Source organism: Terrapene carolina, unplaced genomic scaffold (assembly GCF_002925995.2).
Source record: "Terrapene carolina triunguis isolate 2854851 unplaced genomic scaffold, T_m_triunguis-2.0 Scaffold552, whole genome shotgun sequence".
NCBI classification, from domain to species: Eukaryota; Metazoa; Chordata; order Testudines; family Emydidae; genus Terrapene; species Terrapene triunguis.
Window position 1 is genome coordinate 1,403,589 of NW_020664903.1, and position 20,015 is coordinate 1,423,603.

At 53.6% G+C, this 20,015-nt stretch overlaps 1 protein-coding gene across 1 annotated transcript; it reads right to left on the bottom strand.

Moving 5' to 3' along the window:
* Nucleotides 1–243: 243 nt before the first annotated feature.
* CSF1 (colony stimulating factor 1) lies at nucleotides 244–19,593 on the bottom strand. The gene is made up of 9 exons (XM_026658967.2): nucleotides 19,454–19,593; nucleotides 15,919–16,047; nucleotides 11,208–11,270; nucleotides 10,291–10,470; nucleotides 8,888–9,065; nucleotides 6,031–7,196; nucleotides 5,193–5,248; nucleotides 4,827–4,882; nucleotides 244–3,507 (listed from the first exon to the last, which is right to left on the bottom strand). The coding sequence occupies exons 1-8, from the start codon at nucleotides 19,547–19,549 to the stop codon at nucleotides 4,828–4,830; spliced, it is 1,923 nt and encodes a 640-aa protein (XP_026514752.1). The 5' UTR covers nucleotides 19,550–19,593; the 3' UTR covers nucleotides 244–3,507; nucleotide 4,827.
* Between the last annotated feature and the right edge of the window lie 422 nt (nucleotides 19,594–20,015).

Below are 20,015 nucleotides of genomic sequence, written 5' to 3' on the forward strand. Positions count from 1 at the left end.
GTTGCTCGGCTGACCTGGTAACAACATGAGCTGAACGCTTCACTCCTGAGCCCGACATGCGGCTTCCCTTCATAGAATCTCAGGGTTGGAAGGGACCTCAGGAGGTCATCTAGTCCAACCCCCTGCTCAAAGCAGGACCAAACCCAACCAAATCAAAGGCTGAGAGCAGGGTGAGCGCTTAACAATGACCAGCAAGCACAAGTCCACTACCCAAGAGTTACAAAGTGCCACACGTCCGTGTTTATTATTGCTGTTAAATACATAAGGTGTTTTCTATTTGTTTTTTTTAAATAGACATTATTTATTAAATGACTTTGTATAAAATAATTCACAATTTCGAAGTATAAAAAACCCAGAGACAAACAACACAGTTGGAATCAAAACAATAACTCCCTTTGTTGGGAGCTATTCTCCCATCTGCTAATATATGTGGAATAACATGACATGGCAGGTGCATAGCTCTAGTAGACAGAGTCAGACCCTGGATTGTTAGCCCCACATCCTCAGTTGGCATAAATCAGTGGAGATCCACTGCTTGCCATAGAGATACGTTGGCTGACGCCAAACCAAGATCTGGCCGGCTGACGAGCAGGTGGACTTTACAGGCATGATTCTGATCCTATTTACAATCAGTCTGACTCCACTGAACTCAGTGGAATTACTCCTGGTTTACACAGGGGTACGTGAGATCCGAAGCAGACTCTGAGCCCTTGACACCTGAGCTGTGTGTATATCTCACCACACTCGCACGCCACACTGGAAGTGGAATGTGCCTTTGGACTTAATAAATATACTTAAAGAAAAATATTAATAATTTAAAAATATCTGGTTTAAATAGGTTTTCTCCCACCGTTTAAAAAAATAAAACATTTATCGCTGAAAGCAGAGACGTCCCCATCTTCAGAGTTGGGGGCCAATCAGCAGAGTTCCATAGTTAGACTGATTTACACCTGCTCAGCATTTGGCCCTAGAATAAGATCAGATGCTGAGTGTCAGCAAAGTTTGATGTCATGGCCAGATCCTCAGCTGGCGTAAACCGCTGAAGGCAATGGGAACTCTGCCGAATTACTCCAGCTGGGGATCGGGCCCAATGTGGGCTCTTCTGCCATATGATGCAGAGCAGGCCCGTAGCAGGCGAAAGACAACAGTGCGCTTGGGGGGTGGGGGGAAGGAGGTCAGATGGAGTGAGGGGAGGGCGCAGATCAGCTGGAAGAGTAACGCCTTCTCCCCAGTGGTGGAGGGTCCTGGAGGGGAGAGCGAAGATCAGAGAGAGGCTGGAGGCAAATATGAGGTCTGAGTGGTGAAACGGGGTTAATGTCTGAAAGGGACGGGCCACCAGTGCAGGGGATGGCAGAGGCGGGTGGCACAGCCCCCTCCCGGGGAGCGGAGGTGACCGAGGCCGTCTGGAGCCCTCTGCAGACTGGGCTGCCAAGATTAAGAAGGGGGCATGTCAACAGCGCAACGGGAGCTCCGGTGGCCCACTGGACCAGGTCGAGCAGTTGGGAGTTGTGGGACATGCACTGGGTCCAGACGCTGACTCGCTGTGTGATCTGTTCTCAGCTCAGTATGGGCCTGAACCTCTGAGCCTCAGCGGCACAATGGGGACAGCACGGAAGGCTGACAAAGCTCCCCGGCATTTTAACAGCTGAGCCTAAAGACAGGTGATTAAAGACAGGGATGAGCCTAACTGCGATCAGCTTGAAATCGGCCCGTGTCCCACTTCCTGACCGGAGCTATATAGATGGACCGCACCAGCTAGCACAGGGCTGTCACTTCCAGGGGGCATCATGATCTCCACGCACCGTAATTCGCAAAATGAGTTCCATCCCACATGACCCTACTGAGATATACACACAGGATCAAAGGCCCGTTGGTCTGTTGCACCCATGTTATTGGATAAAAAGTCCTCGACAGAACAAGACCTATTCAGTCTCTTAAAGCACAATCATAAACATCCAGTCCGGAACACAAGGCCAGCCTGCATTAGAACGCCGCCCACCGGCCATGACCCACCACCTGCAGTTCCCACCGCCGGTCACGCCCGCTCCCTCCAATAAAATACTTTACAGGAGAAGGAGATTTCTCCAATACATTAATGCATAAAAGGCAGTTCTCCCAACCTGAGGCCAGCTCAGGGTCATCCGCAACATCACGACAAGCAGAATGCCTGGACAGGGAATGGGGGAGGAGGACGGAATGATAGGCAGAAGGCACAAGAAGGATGGACAGCCAGCTGAGAGTAGGGGAAGGGAGCGGTGGGGACTAACCCAAACACCAGCCAGCCCCTATTGCTCTGGGGGAAGCAGGAGAGTTAAAATTCACAGTGTAGAGGTTTTCTTTCCCTTCGGGGGCTGGGACCTGTGACCCCAATTTGTAGCCCTATTACCCACTCTGCAGCATGTCCTGGGTATGGGAGGGAGCAGGGTCCCCTAGAAGTCAGGGTGCCCCTTCCGCTCTTTGCAGGGCCTCGACCTCTCACTGGAGCGCAGGGGGATGGAGGGGCGGACTGGAGAGAGGACAGGGACATACTTTGCAGGGGTGGGAACCCCAGAGGTCAGAAACCGATCCCAGAATCCAATATGCTGAGCCAATAGGCGTCTGGTGAAGGGCATGGGGGGAGAAGGGGCCAGACAGCCAGACACAGCAGCCTCGTGGCATGGAGGGGACTGGCACTGGCTCATGCATGTAGTTAAAAATGACTCCTGAAAGGGGCCATCTGATGATCACACAAGGGGGTATCATTCCAAAGCCCACCGTGCCGGGGCAGACAGAGTGAGTGGCTGGGGGGGAGGGAGGGAGAGAGAGGCAGACTCGGCTCGCGGCCAGGTGGTGGCCTATCCGAAAAGCAGCTGATCCCTCTGCCATGTCACGAGATGGAGCTGGTCTAAGAAGCGGGAAGAAAGAGACCCCAGCCCGCAGTCCCCAGCCCTCCTGCATCCAACTCCGACCCAGGGCACGCAGGGAGCAACGACAACCTGGCTGGCTCAGCAGAGTCCTCTCATTCCTGCCCAGGCATGCCCCTTCTCGCCGAGCCCTCCACGGCAGTCCCAGCCAGCCCCTGAAGGAGCCAGCGGCAGGCCATCCGAACTCGCTGCAGAGTCCGCCTAACCCTTTCCAGGCTGGAGAGGATCAGACAACGTGATTCCCAGGACTGTTTATCTCCCTTCATCAGAGCCAAACTTTGTCCATCCTGGTGGCAGTGGGTGATCCTGCAGGCTGCTCCGGCTTGCCAGCAGCTAGAGAGCAAGGGGTGGGATTGGCCAGGGCATGGGGCAGCGCGGAACCCGGGCTCCAGTGCCAAGAATAAACAGCATCCATTTCCAGATCTTTCAGTCTCTCCCGACCTTGCAGAGAGGAAGAGAGAGCGAGAGCAAGGGATGGTCGTTGGCACTGGGGACGACGGAGGAGGGGTCCAGCTGCTGCAGATTCTCCTCCAGATGGGGCCGAGATCCCACACAAAAGGGAGGGTTCGAAGCCGCTGCTCTTCCTGGGACAGGAAAGGCCCAGCTGGAAAGGAAAGGAGAGCGAAATCAGGGCGGTGACATGGGCTGCTCCAGGGAGACTTGGAAGGGTGGCTGATGCGGGGCTGAGATTCTCCTGAGCGCAGGAAGCAGCTGCATGCCCAGCCAGGCTTAAGTGTTTACCCAGGAGGGAGCGGTTGGGCTCACTGATATTCAGTGTTTATGCCAGAGGCTCCCAGCTTCCTCAAGTTGCAGGAGTGGAGCCTTTTGGCAGGTGGGGTTGTTTACCTGCTGACAGACACTTCATGCTGGGTTGCACTAAACTGAAACTAGAATAGCTAAAAGTTGACAGCTGGGTAGGAAGAAACCAGCCTGCAGAACAAGGTGCTCAGGGGATCAGCATCTATCCGAGGGTTACGGGCTGTTGGGTTTGTCTAAGAGGGAATGTCAAGTGCAGTTGGCTCTGCAAAACCGGCATGGCATGGCCCTGTGTTTAGAGTCAGTAATGCCAAACCAAACCTGCCCAGTAGACAAGGAAAAAGGTGATTCCCCTCTCCTGGGATCTGAGAGTCCCGCTGGGCTCTTCCCTCCTTGCACATCACCGGTCAGAAAGGTTTTACAGGCCAAATTAGGTGACCCTTGTGCAGCCCCATTCCCAGCAGTGGGTTTGCAGAGGGGTCACGGAATAGCATTGGCACTTAATAACCAGTTCTGCCAATGCAAAGCAAGGAACAGACTCCAGAGTCCAGACCCTTCTCCCGTAGCCGGGCTGGCTTTGCAGGGCAAATGGGAACAGACTCCTGACCCTTCTCCCCTAGCCGGGCTGGCCCTGCCAGGGCAAATGGGAACAGACTCCAGACCATTCTCCCATAGCCTGAATGGCCCTGCAGGGCTACCAGGAGCGACCCGAGCAGGAACTCAGCACTGACTCAGATGCCCCTAGGAGCACATTTGCAGAGTAGGGAGAGGACAATTTCAGAGCCACTTTTCAGAGCAGAACTGCCCTTTACAGCTGAACACATCCCTGGCTGGCAGAAGCCTGATCCACCACTGCCAGCCCCGATCCAGGTTAATGGCGTTCCGCCCAGTTATGCCAGTGCTGAATGTGGGTCCTAGACGGGAACCAGACAGTGACAATTAAATTCCCCGTTGCCAAGGGCCTTGCAAAACAACTAGAAAACCTGGAAGCAATTTCCAGGTGCTTAAGCTGCCAAGCAATAAGCTGGCAGCCTTGTGCTCTGCGCCTGGCTGAATATTAACCCCAGGGTCTGCGTAAGCCATTCCGAACCCCCCGCTGTGCCGGGCTGCAGGAGAGGGGCCTGATTTAAAGGGGGGCTGTCATCCGGATAAAGTGGGGCGCCTTACCTCATAGCTCGCCCTGCACCCGCAGCTCCAGAGGCTCCTCCACTCCATTCAGCGGTCTGCAAAGAGAAGCAATATCCAGGGGTTCAAACCAATGCCAGGGGCTGAATGTGGGAAGAAGGTTCAGCTAGTGATGCCCGTCCGTGCCGCACAGGGAGATGCCTGGGGCCCCTCACTGCCAGGCAGCAACTCATTGGCCATGCAGGGGCTAGGTCTGCAGCAGGCTCTTGGGCCAAGCGCTCCAAGGTGGGAGGCCAGAGGGATAGGACACTGCATGCCAGAGAAGAGGCCGCAAAGGCCACTGAGACCCAGAGGAGGAGAAGCCTCAGTTTTGCAGCCCTAGGTCGTAGCCTCTCCACAGTCTCTTACCTTCCCTCCGGCTCTTCTAGGACATTCCCTCTCTGCTGCAGCTGTCTCTCCTGGGTCTGTGTGAGGGAAACAGAAGGATCAGTCTTGGACTGGTTGGGAACCTAGGTAGGGGTCTGTGCTGCCAGCAGGGAACTCCCTCCATGAGAGGGGAAGCTCCTGGGCCCTTTCTATCCCCTTCTCCCTGCAATGGGCAGTGCCCCAAGATGCCAGAGCCCTGGGGGGTAGAGTCCCCAGTGTTAGCCAGAGCCTGGGGGGGAGGTGTGAACAGACAGGCTCTCCCGTGGGAGGAGGCAGCCAGGGTGGGCAGCTGGGACTGGAGTCTCTTCCCCACTCCAGACATCCCCGCCTGGGCCCATCCCTCACTGCAGTCATAGCCCCAAACACACTCCCATGGAGCAGGGGGATGGGATGTTCCCAGTTACGAGAACTGCACTCCCCACACCCTACCCTTCCACCTGAGCCCCTCCAGTACTTTGCAGTCCCTGATGAGTGTGCCCTGCAAGGTATTTTACAGCGGGGGAAACTGAGGCATGGCTATATTTTTTTGGGGCGGGGGGAGAGTGACTTGTCCAAGGCCACCTCACAGAGCTGGGAACAGAACCCAGGCCTCCTGACTCCCAGCCTCCTGCTCTAACCACTCGAGATGCTGTCTCAGCGCTTGGGTGGGGCGGGCTTTTCCCCAGGTGCCCACACCTACTTGGTTGACAGGAAGGGGCTGGGAGATGATGTGTCTTTAACCCACTAGCCAGCACTGCCTGCAAGACACCCCCTGCCTGACCCGGGAGCTGCTGGGACTAGCCAACGTGCCCCAGTGGGGGTGGCTTGGTGAGGCGCTTACCCTGGATTTATGCTTGTAGAAGAGGAGGCCTCCGACGGCCAGCAGGATCGCCACGATCGTCAGGATTGCCACCAGCACATAGGACATGACCTCCCGCTGGGTCTCCTTGGGCTGTGCCTCCTTCCTGCGCCGGTCTGTGTTCGGAGGAAGGATGTTAAGGTCAGGGATGGGCCCTGCCAGGCTGTTGTCGAGGTCTCTGGACCTGGGCAGCCCCCCTGTTCTCTTTCCTCGGAGCTCCGTGGTGCGCTGCATGTCTGGGGCTTTGCCCTGCCCTGCTGAGTGCTGAGGACTCTCCCCGGGGGGTGTCTCTGGGGCAGGGGGGCTGTCAGTGGTAGCAGCCATCCTGGAGAACCGGTGCTGCACTACAGAGATGGGCTCCTCGGAGCCCAGAGAGGGGATCGGCCACAGCTCACTGGGCAGGGGGGTCACCAATTGGCCACCAGGGTCTGCTCCCGAGGCCTCCACTGCCTCGGATGTCAGGGCTGGGCTGGCCAGGGCATCGGCACTGCTGGGATCCATCAGGTGGGTGCTCGGCTCTGCTGCTGAGAATGCCCCGGTGGCTTGGGTGACATCTTCTCCTGCCTGTGGTTGGGTCTGCTTCGCGCTGGGGGATGGGTCAGGTGAACCAGGCGTGTGGAGGAACTTTCTGAGCCCAGTCGGCCATGCTTGGATTTGCTCAGTCTCTGTCCTGGTGGGATGGATCTCTTCCCTCGGTAGCGTCTCTCCACCAGAGGCCGGGAGGGTGGGAGGGGAGGTGAAGACGTCCTCAGTGATAGGGGGCTCCTGGCTGGGAGGTTCGGTTAGGTCCAGGAGCAGTTCGGTGCTGATGGACCCACTACCAGGTCCCTGTGATGCTGATGCTAGCTCCAGTTCTGCTGGTGGTGAGGACACACTGGCAGAAATGCCAGCCCAGACAATAGCAACCAGGCCTCTGTGCGTGCTCCTGGATACCCTGGGCTTAACGCTGCTGTCTAACTTGACTGGGGTCTGCGTGCCACCAGGCCAGCTGTGTGCCAGGTGGGTGCTGGCAGCTGCCTCCTTGCTGCCCAGGTGGGGTACAGTGGAAGGGAAGGGCTTGGTGGCCAAGGCTGGGCGGGAAGAGCCTGGGGGTCCCTCACGAGGGGAGCTCGGGGATGGACAGTTGCAGTCACGGTCAGTCACCACACCTGAAAGAACCAGAGAGAGAGAGAGAAAGGCCATAGAGTAACCAGCCTCCAGGAAGAGCAGGGAACAGCCTTTAGGCTTTTCCCCTTCCCCCGCCCTGCCCCAGGACCCAGCCTTAGCTTGGGTGGGCTGATGCCAGAGCCACTGAAACAAGGCCAAAGCGAAACAGAGAGAGTTCAGAATGAGGACAGCGGCGGGCAGAGCAAAGAGAGGGTGTGAGCTGCCCAGAGAGGCTGTGAGATGCAGACCCGCAAGCAGCACACAGAGAGCAGCCCGGGAGCTGGGGAGTGGAAGCGATTAGCGAGAAGGAAGGGGTCCAGAAGGCGCGCAGACAGCAGGCCCGGGGACAGAGGGAGAGGTGGTGGTGGAGGGCTGGTGCATGGAGATCGGGGCTGGGATTGTTAGTGTGCCCAAGCAAGGCAGTGTCCACATGGCGGCAGGCCTTTGTCCAGAGGCAGCGGAGGGTCTGAGGCTCGTGTCATCACCAGCAGCAGCTGCACAAGCAACAGGATCAGCGGGAGGGGAGTGTTAGTTTCACCATGTCCCCTCGTCTCAGTCTCAAGACACAGGACAGATCCTACTTGTGGGGAGGACAGATGGGAGCTTCTTCTTGGTGTGCATGCAAACATATCACATGCAACATGGACCCGGACACAGGCAGCCCGCAGGGACAGACAATAGCACGGCATCTTCCACTCTGCCTTTACAAAGTGCCCCCCCCAATCGGAGCCAGGTAGTCGGAGGCCAGGATGATTTTCTCCACTGTACAGGTGGGGAAACCGAGGCACAGGGCGGGAACGCGACTTGGCCAGTGTGTCGGTGGCAGAAAGCAGTCAGGAGCCCTGCCTCCTAGAGCTGTGCCCGAGCCACAAGTCCGTCCTTACTCCCAGACGAGCCGCTGCAGATAAACGACTAGGCCCCAAACCTGCAGCCCAGCCTGAGTCAGGTTTGAGGTTTGCTTGGAGCCTTTTTCACATTACTAATTTCTGCTCCTGCCTCTGAACTTCCTGGTTTCGGCTAGAGGCAGAAATACCGCAAACGCGGTTGCTGTATTTGCAGTACTACAGCCAAACCCACAGCCCCAGAGAGCCATCCAGCCCTCTTCTCAGAGCAAAGAGTGAGACCACCACTTCCAAAACAACTTCCCAATTTGGGGGCCTCTCTCTGACCCAGGGGCGCTGGAACAATTTGTACAGTGGGGGTGCTGAGAGCCATTGAACCAAACTGTCAACCCTGGATATAATGGACACCACTTCAAGCCAGGGGGTGCGGCAGCCCCCCTAGTTCCAGCACCTATGCTCTGACCCGTTTGGAGCTTTCTCCCTCATTAGCAGTCACACAAATGCAAACCTGCCCAGTACACACACACAAATACATGCATGCACAGAGAAATGCAGATATACACACACAGGTAAGCATAGTCATAAAGACACGCACATGGGTGCAATCCAGTGCAGACGCATGTGAGCACACCAACATATACACACACCCTCGTGACGCCACAAACAATATGCACACCCATTCACAGGGACAAACGCTCGCACACACAAGCATGCTCCTGTGTAAAAGCTGCAGTCTCGGAATGGTATAAATCGCCACAACGATCAGGCATGTAATCACTGCCCCAGCTGGCGTTAGATGATGCAGCTCAAGAGGAGGGGGACCAGGGAGACCAGCTGTCCTAGTTTCTCACCTGGAGATGGCGGTTCCTTTTTCAGGGCGTCAGAGCACTTCTGGTAGGTTTTGCTGCAATCGCGTTTGAAATCCACATTTTTGTCTAAGAGGTCCATAACTTGTTGAAAGAAATCCTTCACCTTCTGTAGCATTTTCTCGGGAGGCATGGAGAACTCCTTGGAGCAGGCCTGGGAGAGCTAAGCAGAGAGCAGGACTCAGGAGCCAGGAGGCAACCCAGAGAGCAGAAACTGGGTAAAACTCCCCCTCGTCCTACGATTGCCAAACCTCTAGGAGCCCCAGGTACTGCAATAGGTTTGACTCTCCCCTCGCAGCTCTATGGCAATCCGTGAAACTACTCGGTGTAAACACGGTCTGAGGGTAAGATCAGGACCACTGGGTCTGATCCCATTCTCATTGAAATCAATGGGAGTCTTCCCATGTCCCCCCAGTGAGATCAGGATCGGGCCCACTCAGTGTGATCCTACTCCCATTGAAGTCAGTGGGAGATTTGTCACTTCCACCAGTGAGACCTGGATCAGGCCCATTTACACCCAGGCTGGGATTCCAAGTGCTCTTGGCAGCAGCAAATGCAGGTAGAAAAGCATTAGGGAGAAGACTGAGCTTGGATGGTGACCCCGTTGGTGCCTGGGCCCTTTGAGTGACTCTGGCCTAGAGCAGTCCACAGGCGAGCTCCCAGCCAAAGTCACTGTCCCCTGCTGGGAGCAGAGTCTGATACACCTGAGGGCTGCAGAGCAAAGTCCTGTAATTCCTTGTGTTTGCGCATGCTGAGAATTAGCCTGTGCCCCGGGTCACCCAAAGCAAGTCTTCCATTGCTCCTCCTCCATGCTGTTCAGGATTCCCCCACCCACCAGTGTGGCTCTGAGAGTCTCTCAAGAACCCCTGAGGCTCTTGGACTCTTGCCCTGCTATTTTCACAGGGGAGGCTCTTGCCAGGGAGGCTGGGAATATTCCCAGTTTTGCGCTTCCTGCTCTGCTCTTTCATCTGCCAGGCCGGGACCCTCTGACCCCAGCTCCAGCTTTAATTAGCCCAGTGTGTGGTTAATGATCATTCCCAGCCAACAGCAACCACCGGTCACATATTGGGACACAGCGCGGAACTTCTTCATAGAATCATAGAATATCAGGGTTGGACGGGACCTCAGGAGGTCATCTAGTCCAATCCCCTGCTCAAAGCAGGACCAACCCCAACTAAATCATCCGCAGGGGCCACCCTCCAGAGTCCATGTGGTCACCCTCAGTGCTCTGGGAGTTAGTCTCTTCCCAGTAGGGACGTCCACCCAGCTTCCTAGTGCAGCAGGGACCAGCCTGAACGAAACCGTTCCATTCCACTGAGGGCTGCGAGCCCTCCTCTCGTCTCTGTGCCCATTAGCCTAGGGATCTGCAGCTGGCTCTCAGAACGTACCTCGCGCTCGTGATCATCCTGGTCATCAATGCACGGAACTTCATTCTCGTCGATTTTCTTGTACATGTTTTGCACGTCTTTTGTCTTGTTAAAATTATCTGAGTTCGTCTTGAATTTCATTTTGTCAAGGATGTCCTCCAGCCGAGGGAAAGCCGCTTTGACAAAGCAGATGGGGTCACCCTGGGACGCAAAAACGGACAGGTTACTGGCTGCAATACAGAACTGCTGCACTGCCCACTGCACTTTACAACCTGGGGTACATGTATCCAGAGAGACTGTTCAGCCCCTGGCTCAGAGAGACGCCTTCCCCCCAGCCCCTGCCACGTTCAAAGATAGCTCTAAGATGATGCAACATTCTGAGCACTCTGAAAATCTGGCCCTTCGTATGTAAGCTATGCTGGCTTTCCTCCCTCCCCTCCAGCCCAAATTCAGAGGTGATGTGTAAGGGACATCAGTTACACCCCCACTTGCTGAAGTGTATCTCAGGGAGCCTAAAGCAGTATCATTTCCATGCTGAAAGGTATAAATTACCCCAGAAATATTCTTATTTGTATTACAATGGTATCTTCAGGGGCCCAGCAGGATCGGAGCCCTATCATGCTAAGTACTGAACATACAAATAGTAAGAGACTCGAAGAGCTTCCTTCCTTAAGGAAGAATTACCAACCGCCATTTTGCAGAAGGGAAACTGAGGCACAGAGCGATTAAATGAGTTTCCCAAAATCACACAAGGAGTCTGTGGCCACGATGGAAATCAACCCCCGCTCTCTGCAGGGTACAGGCCCCTCCTTTCTCTCCAGGCTGCTGAGACTCCCCTCTGGATTTAGCTCCTCCCGTCCCCGGGGCTAATGCACAGACTGACATCCTGAGGAATGGCTTGGCTCAGGCTAGCAGGTGGTCAGACAAAGCCCACTCACCAATTCCTGCTCATCAATGAACTCAAAGGAGATGTGGCAGGACATCAGCATCTGGGAGTCAATCTGCAAATGAGAAGCACAATGTCACGCTGCAGCCCTTTAACAGGAATCCAGCCAAACTGCCGCTCCCCTCTAAGCAGGCACCTGATAATCGCACCAGCCTCTAGGGCCTGCAGAGAGGAGAATCAGCAGAGCAGGAGGAACCCAGCTGCTCTGGATAGGATCAGTGCAGGGCACCATGCAAGGAAGCCCCACGGGAAGGGACTCCTTGCACTATGTACAGGGCTCCCTAGCATTACAGGTTCACTTCCGGGGACCAGAGATTCATCTCAGCATCTGTCATTCTAACACATACTAACTACATTCTTCCACGCAATCTATCATTTTTCCATCCAGGTTTTAAAACCAGATCCCTTCCTCTGCTCTGCAGACATGCTTGTGATTACAGTCTCTCGTCACAGAGGAATTTGCCCTACTGTCCTGGCCAAAATGTTCTCCTCTGTGTCACTCAGCTGCGGCTCATCTCCCCATACACAGCTGCATTTCAGAAGTGGATGAAGGGTTTTTTGTAACATGCTTTGGATCCTTGTTGCTGGAAGGTACAATATAACTGTGAGATGTTGTTATTCCATGCAATTCACTGGAAGTCCAGAGGGTAAACAGATATAATGAAGGAACAGGCAGTTCTGTGGAGAGGCGTAGCCCTGATGAGGCTATTAGCATTCCCAATCCTCGGCCAAACAAACAAGAGGCAATCGTCCTTCTTCATCAGGGGGCCAGGATCTGCCTTGTCAGAGGAAAGCAAAAGGCCATAAAAACCAACCCGCTGCCCCTGGCTCTTCACACGCTGACTCAGCGCTTTGCAGAATAACTTCGCAGGGGAGCTGAGTGCAACAGCAACTGCATCTGAAAAGGCCCTGACCGGCAGAGGTTTTCAATTTCAGGACGAAAAGCTCTCCTCCGGGAAGTACGGGAACGACTCCGAGTCTGCGTTCCAGGCTAGGAAGAAACAGGGCTGCCAGGAGAGCATGTATTATTAGGAACAATTGTTTCATTATCCACTGGGCCTGTAGTGAGGCGGTTGCTAGCAAACATTTATTAGATACAGAGTAGAGCTGGCTGAGGCGGGCCAGGGAGGGGGTGTGCGGCTGTGATCGCTGCAGCAGGCCGGAGAACACCGGAGGGACATCCTTTGACCAGCCCTGCTATCTTCAAGTTGACTTTACACTCCTGGCTCGGACCTTTGTGCCCAAAGCAATGAGGACAGTGGCAGCCATCCAACCGAGGGAACATTCGACTTTGGACTCTGTCAGAGCTGGGACAGCAGCAACAACTGGATTAGTGGCCGAATGCTCGCCTGGGGGCACAACATCTGGATTCACAGCCTGGCTTCCTGGCACAGTATCTAAGTGCTTAAAGGGGTAGTGCTGCATCGGGATCATTAGCGCAGTATTTACACAGCGGAGGCCTGATTGCCCAGTCACTCACCCCTGTGTCAATCTGGAGTAACTCCACGGGGTCTGATTCTCCTCTCACTCCCCCTGGTGTGACTCAGGACTAACCTTATGAAGTGATGACAGTGTAAGTGAGATCTAAAGGGGGCCCTGCCTAATTAATAAGGACACAGAATCATAGAACTGGAAGGGATTTCGAGAGGTCATCTAGTCCAGTCCCCTGCACTCATGGCAGGACTAAGTATCATCTAGACCATTCCTGACAGGTGTTTGTCCAACCTGCTCTTAAAAATTTCCAATCACAGAGATTCCACAACCTCCCTAGGCAATTTATTCCAGTGCTTAACTACCCTGACAGTTAGGAAGTTTTTCCTAAAGTCCAACCTAAACCTCCCTTGCTGTAATTTAAGCCCATTGCTTCTTGTCCTATCCTCAGGGATTAAGAAGAACAATTTTTCTCCCTCCTCTTTGTAACAACCTTTTATGTACTTGAAAAATGTTCTCATGGCCCCTCTCAGTCTTCTCTTTGCCAGACTAAACAAACCCAATTTTTTCGATCTTCTCTCACAGCTCATGTTTTCTAGACCTTTCATCATTTTTGTTGCTCTTCTCTGGACTTTCTCCAATTTGTCCACATCTTTCCTGAAATGTGGCGCCCAGAACCGGACACAATACTCCAGATGAGGCCTAATCAGCGTGGAGTACAGCGGAAAAATTACTTCTTGTGTCTTGCTTACAACACTCCTGCAAATACATCCCAGAATGATGTTCGCTTTTTTTGCAACAGTGTTATACTGTTGACTCATATTTAGCTTATGATCCACTATGACCCCCAGATCCCTTTCTGCAGTACTCCTCCCTAGGCAGTCATTTCCCATTTTGTATGTGTGCAACTGATTGTTCCTTCCTAAGTGGAGTACTTTGCATTTGTCCTTATTGAATTTCATCCTATTTACTTCAGACCATTTCTCCAGTTTGTCCAGATCATTTTGAATTTTAATCCTATCCTCCAAAGCACTTGCAACCCATCCCAGCTTGGTATCGTCCGCAAACTTTATAAGTGTATTCTCTATGCCATTATCTAAATCATTGATGAAGATATTGAACAGAACCTGACCCAGAACTGATCCCTGCAGGACCCCACTCGATATGCCCTTCCAGCATGACTGTAAACTGCTGATAACTACTCTCTGGGAACGTTTTTCCAACCAGTTTTGCTACCACTTTATAGTAGCTCCAGCTAGGTTGCATTTCCCTAGTTTGTGTATGAGAAGGTCATGCAAGACAGTATCAAAAGCTTTACTAAAGTCGAGATATACCATGTCTATCACTTTCCCCCTATCCACAAGGCTTGTTACCCTGTCAAAGAAAGCTATCAGGTTGGTTTGACATTTTTTGTTCTTGACAAAGCCATGCTAACTGTTATTTATCACCTTATTATCTTCTAGATGTTTGCAAATTGATTGCTTAATTATTTGTTCCATTTTCTTTCCGGATACAGAAGTTAAGCTGACTGGTCTGTAATTCCCCAGGTTGTCCTTATTTCCCTTTTTATAGATGGACAGTATATTTGCCCTTTTCCAGTCTTCTGGAATCTCTCCCGTCTTCCATGACTTTTGAAAGATAATTACTAATGGCTCAGATATCTCCTCAGTCAGCTCTTTGAGTATTCTCGGAAGCATTTCATCAGGGCCTGGTGACTTGAAGACATCTAATTTGTCTAAAGAAAGAACAGGAGTACTTGTGGCGCCTTAGAGACTAACAAATTTATTTCAGCATAAGCTTTCGTGGGCTGAAATAAATTATGCTGAAATAAATTTGTTAGTCTCTAAGGTGCCACAAGTACTCCTGTTCTTTTTGCGGATACAGACTAACACAGCTGCTACTTTGAAACCTGTAATTTGTCTAAATAATTTTTAACTTAATTTAAGGACATCCACTGCAGCAGCCAGGGAGAATCAGGAGGGGGAGCTGGAGACATCGCAGGAATTTCCTTTGATTTCTGACCGCGAATCAGCTGGATCCGCTCACAAATCATTTGTGATCCGAGGAGAAAAAAACACGCCTGCCGAACCCTGACTTGCCCCCTGTGCCCTCTTTGTACTTGGCCTTCTGCTGCTGATGCCCACCAGTATTCAGCCCTGTTAGCCTGTGCAGCAGCTGTGCAAGAAACAAGGCTGGGGAATTCCTCCCAGTACTGGAAGACCTGGAAGATTCCTGGGTCAGTCCCCTTGTAACTAATCCTGCGGGGGACTGCCAGATTCCCAAGGTTAACCCTTTGGCAGCTGCAGAGCTCAAGTGCTCCATCCTCCTCCTAAATGTTCACGAGGTTCTCAATCCGGACTGAGCCAGGGTTCATTCCAAGGAAGGGCTAGAAAGTGCCTTCCCCATAAGTCTTCCTCTCCCTTCCGATGCAGAAGAGAGGAATGTGGGGCTGGGGCTACAGGAGATCCCAGACCTAAAGGACCAGCCTGCAATCAGCACAGCTTGGAATGTATCTGCACACAACCCGTAACCCTGCAAACTGTGTCAGTAGGGTTTTGTGTGGGTAGAAAGGCATTCCTACCCCACTCCAACGTCTTATCTATTCTCCAGCTGATGACAGATGGGTAGATATCTATCTGTCTCCTGTCTATCCTTCTCTTTCCTTACTTCTGTGATCTCTCCCACATTCGCCATCCCTTTCTCTTCCATCCTCACTCCTTCCCTGCCAGTGACTGCGGGCTCACATCCCCATCCCAGTGATCCAGCCCATCCTCTATGCTGGAGCCAATGCTCATTAACAGCAAATCCCAATGTATGCAGGTGAGCAGAGAGGCCATCCAGGGGACGTCTCTGCTTCCCACAGCTATCACCACTGCCCACCTCCCCCTTGTTTTGATAGGTCTCTCCCCTGGATTTTTTGCTCCATGTGGGAGCCTTGCTTCTGGATGGCCTATCATCAGTCTCATTCATGTGGGGCACAAAGACTGATCTCACCTGGGGCAGGGGCTGGTCGGACCTGCAGCCCCAGCTAATCTGGCCCACTAGAGTCACTCTAGAGTCCATGGCATGACTACCTGTCTCCCCTGGCTCAGGCATCAAACTCAGCAGGTACTGTTCTCACCTGGCAGAGGCATCGGTCTCGTCGAGTGTGGACCTGGAGGACACCATGCACTTGCCTCGCATGGACCCCTGGCTAGCACCAGGCCCCAGCCTCACCCCATAATGTTCCAGATCCCATCCCACCAGCCACGCTGGCTGGGCATGATACTCACCAGATCCTGCAGATTATCCAGGTGCTTTTTGGTGATGATATTCTCACAGTAGCCTTTCTGCTCAGTTTTGTGGATGCTGCAGGCGGCGAAGAGGAAGAAAGTCAGCAGGGTGCAGGAGACCGGGCATGCCTGAGGAAGGGAGAAGTTGTCAGGAACACTTGCCATCAGAGAATCCATGTTCCTGGGCTCCCTGCTGCCCCTATGGCTAGCAGGCTCCAGGGCAGTATCCCAGTGCTGTTTCCTGTGGCTATCCCCTTGCCTTCGAAAGCTTATGCTCAAATAAATTTGTTAGTCTCTAAGGTGCCACAAGGACTCCTGTTCTTTTTGCGGATACAGACTAACACGGCTGCTACTCTGAAGCCTTTGCTGTGGATCTCTTTGTGCCAGTCAGTGGACATAGAAGGATACTGCCAGTCCCCATGGAGAGCCCTATGGATTCCCGATCTATGGCATGTCCCGAAGAACTGCCTGGTTTGTCTGTCTCTCTGCCATACAAACCCTTCTCTCCCTCTGGCGTTAGCACCATTAGCAATGCAGAGATGGCTAAGAGACATGGGCGCTGTGGGCATGGCATGGTAGGTGGGCATCGTGTGGCACTCTACTGGAAGGGTACAAGCTGCACTGATCTGCCTGAGTTGCTGTGCCAGGAGCTCGGGCCACAAATCCTTTTTAGTGGGCACCCAAGCGTTCAGTCTGTGAACACTTCTCCCCTCTCCACTCTCTCCCCCTCCAGGTCTACTATTATTAGAGGAACAGGTCAGCTGAGCAGCCCCTGCTGGGAATTCCCCAGCCCTGCTCTCCTGGGGGCCAGCTGAGATTCTCTCTTAGAGCCAGGCTGCTGACAGACGCAAGTGTGTACAACCCGTCTGTGCAGAGCAGGAAACCGCGGCTGCTGCCACCTGTGCCTCCACCAGTCGCTATCTCGTCCTGTCTCCACCACCCCATCACTTATCCATCACTTCCCACTCCCTCCATTGCTCTTGGCATCCTCAGGCTCCTTTTCTCACCCCTCTCTCATGCTCCACCTCCCAACGATTGCACCCCTTCTTCCCCTCTCTTCCTCCCTCCTCCAACCCTCTTCTGCACCCCCTTTTCTCGTCTCCTCCATCTCTCTCTTTCCCACCGCCCCTCCAGCCCTCACTCATCCCTGCAGTCTCTCCCTTCCCTTTCTCCTCTCCTGAAAAGAATCTTAATTCAGTGACCTCCTCAAATCCATCCATCTCAGAGCCAGCTGCAAATGTGTCCTCCCTTTCCAGGACCCCTCACTGCCCCTCTGCCCCAGCCTTGAGCTTCTCTTTGCACCTCCTCTCACATTGCCCCACCACTGAGTCATGTCTCTCCATGTAAGCGGAGGCTAGGCGTTAGCTCCATGAACTCTTTTACACACAATGCAGTTAGCCTGTGGAACTCATTGCCACAATGTAGCAGAGAGGCCAGAATCTTAGCAGGATTCCAAAAGGGATTGGACATTTATGTGGATAACGAGAACACCCAGAGTCACAAAGGCAAATGCTAAAGAAATAACCAAGAGGCTGGGAAGGGCTATAAACCTGCCTGCTTCATGGCACAACCACCCTCGAACTGACTGGGGTCAGGAGGAAACATTCCCAGGGGAAGGTTAACCCAGGAATGGAGGGTTCCTTGCACCTTCCTCTGAAGCAGCTGGTGCGTGTCACAGCTGGACACAGGATGCTGGGCTAGAGGGCCGTTCTTGTGTTCCTGTGGCATTAGCTGTAACCTCCCGCCCTGGAACTCCAATGTTTTCAGGGAGCTGGATCCATGGACCCTTCCATTAACTCCAGTGGGCTTGGGAACAGGCCCAGAAGGGTACAGCAATGCCTCCTCCGAGCAGGGCATGGGACCTCCGGCACTGTGATCCACATGCTGTCAGGAGTGATCCTGGCCATGCTCCTGAAGGACATGGCAGAGGATTCCCCAACCAGGGCACTCCAATCTCCAAGAGCTACAGGGAAAACACAAGGCAACCCTAGTGTGACTCCCTTGAAACCAATGGGATATAAATGGATGGGTAAATGAGATAAGTGGAAAATAGCCATCTAATCTATGTAATGTATAATAATGAGAGAGAGAGAGAGAGAGAGATGTGGTGTATGGGGATAGATAGAGAGATAGATCATAGTATACTGATTGATCTAAGATCTAGGTAGACAGATGAGAATACTAAGATATATTTGTCTAGCTAACTATCCTCCTAGATCTTAGTATACCAATTAATCAATCTAGCTAGCTAACTAGCTAGATCAATATATTAAGATCTAGAAAGAGAGTTAGCTAGCTAGATAGATCAATTGATCGATCAGTATCCTATTTTGCTAACTGTCCTACTAGATCTTAATATACTCATCTAGCTAGCTAACTACATATCCATCCTCCTAGATTTTAATATACCGGTCTAGCTAGCTAGATTGATCAGAATACGAAGACCTAAGAGAATAGATAAATAGATAGATAGACATTTAGTATACTGTTCTAGTTAGCTACCTATCAATCCTCCTAGATCTTAGTATTCTGATCTAGCTAGATCATTTGGTGAATCAGTATCCTAGGACAGTATCCTAGGACAGTTAGTTAGCTAGATAGACTTGGCCTTTAGTGCTGTGTTCCAACAGGCTGAGGGGATCCCAGTCAAGCAGCCCACTCAAAGGGGTCAAACACAGTCCTCTGGGATGAGTTCTCTCCAAACCATCCCCAAGCTCCTTGTCAGGCCCAGGCCGTGAGTGACAAGCTTCCCAGACAGGTGACAAGGAGTGCTGCACAGTCTTCTCAGCCCTGTGCATGCCCCTGCGTGCACCCACTCCCTCTCCCTGGTATGAAGAGCTCTGTCTTGGCTTTGTCCTCGTTGCAGTTTACAAAACAAGGCACAGAGGAAAGTTTGCCCCACCTCGCTTCAAGTCCCTGCCCTGCCACCACACAGTGCAACAAGGAGCGTGCATGCACTAAAGGACCTGTTGTCTCCATCCAAAGGCAAAGCCCAGCAGAGCAAAGGAGCAAGAAAAGGGCAAAAAGGAGTGTCAGGCGAAGGCAGAAAGAGCTGCTCTGAGTTTGCTCCTGCAGGATTGTACTCAGCCAGCCAGGACCATCCTTACAAAACCAAAACGGGACCAAATAACCCAGGCCAGCAAATAACCAGAATCGCTCATAACAGCAGCACACGGTGAGGCGGGCGTCACAAAGGGATTTAGGCGCTTCAATACCTAGGCGGACTGGAGCGAGGCGCCTAACGCCCTTGGTGCATCCCAGGCTTTTTGCAGGCTGCGTAGCTGCGCCGGGGCTGTCCGCAAAGCGCGGCCGAATGACAGGAGGCGCCGCGGGAGCGCAGCCGGGCCGGCGGAGGGGCGCGCAGAGAGCGCGGCGGGCCAGCCCCAGGGCCAGGGGGGAAGAAGAAGCGGCGAAGGCAGAGCAGGGAGCGCAGAAAAGCAACACGTGCCGCCGCCAGCTGCAGCCCGGATCGCCCAGCGCAGACGGCTCGCTGCGGAGCCCGGCAGCGGGTCCCTTGCGCGCACAGCGCCCCTACCTTGGGGCCGAGCCGGGGCATGGGGACCGCCGCCCGCGGGGCTTCCACCTCCTTGGCGCGGGGCTCGGGGAGCGCGGCGCGGGACGGTGCAGTCATCGCGGCTGCCCCGGGGAGCTGGGAGGAAGTTGCACTTCGCGCAGCGCGGAGAGGAGGAGGTGGCTGTCTCCTGCCTCCGTTCTCCTGGGCTCGGCCCTTATACTGCCTCTCCAGAGCATGTGGTTTATGGGAAATCACCTTGGACGCCAGCCAGCTTTGGCAGCGAGCTCCCAGGCCTGGGCTTTTGTTTCCGCTCGTGGGGGGCGAAATGTGAATGGAAGGGCGAGCTGCGGCCAGCCTTTACCTTGCAGCAAGCATCAGACCCCTCCCCCATACACCCGGAGGGGGGCGGGGTGTTCCCCGCCTGGTAGGAATTCCCTGCCCCTCCCCAAGTGGTGCCTGGAAGTGCCAAGCCTCAGAAAGGGGTTGGGAGCCTGAAGGCTCCTTTTCCTTATTTAGTGCAGGCGAGGAGCGGGGTCTATAGCCAGCTGAGCCATGCTGCTATCCTGGAGTGAAATGTGCCCCC

Coding starts and splice junctions, on each gene's coding strand:
- CSF1 (XM_026658967.2), bottom strand. CDS start 19,549: ATGACTGCACCGTCCCGCGCCGCGCTCCCCGAGCCCCGCGCCAAGGAG. Junction 16,048..19,453: donor TGCCCCGGCTCGGCCCCAAG/GTAGGGGCGCTG, acceptor TCCCTTCCTCAG/GCATGCCCGGTCTCCTGCAC. Junction 9,066..10,290: donor AGGATGATCACGAGCGCGAG/GTACGTTCTGAG, acceptor CTCTCTGCTTAG/CTCTCCCAGGCCTGCTCCAA.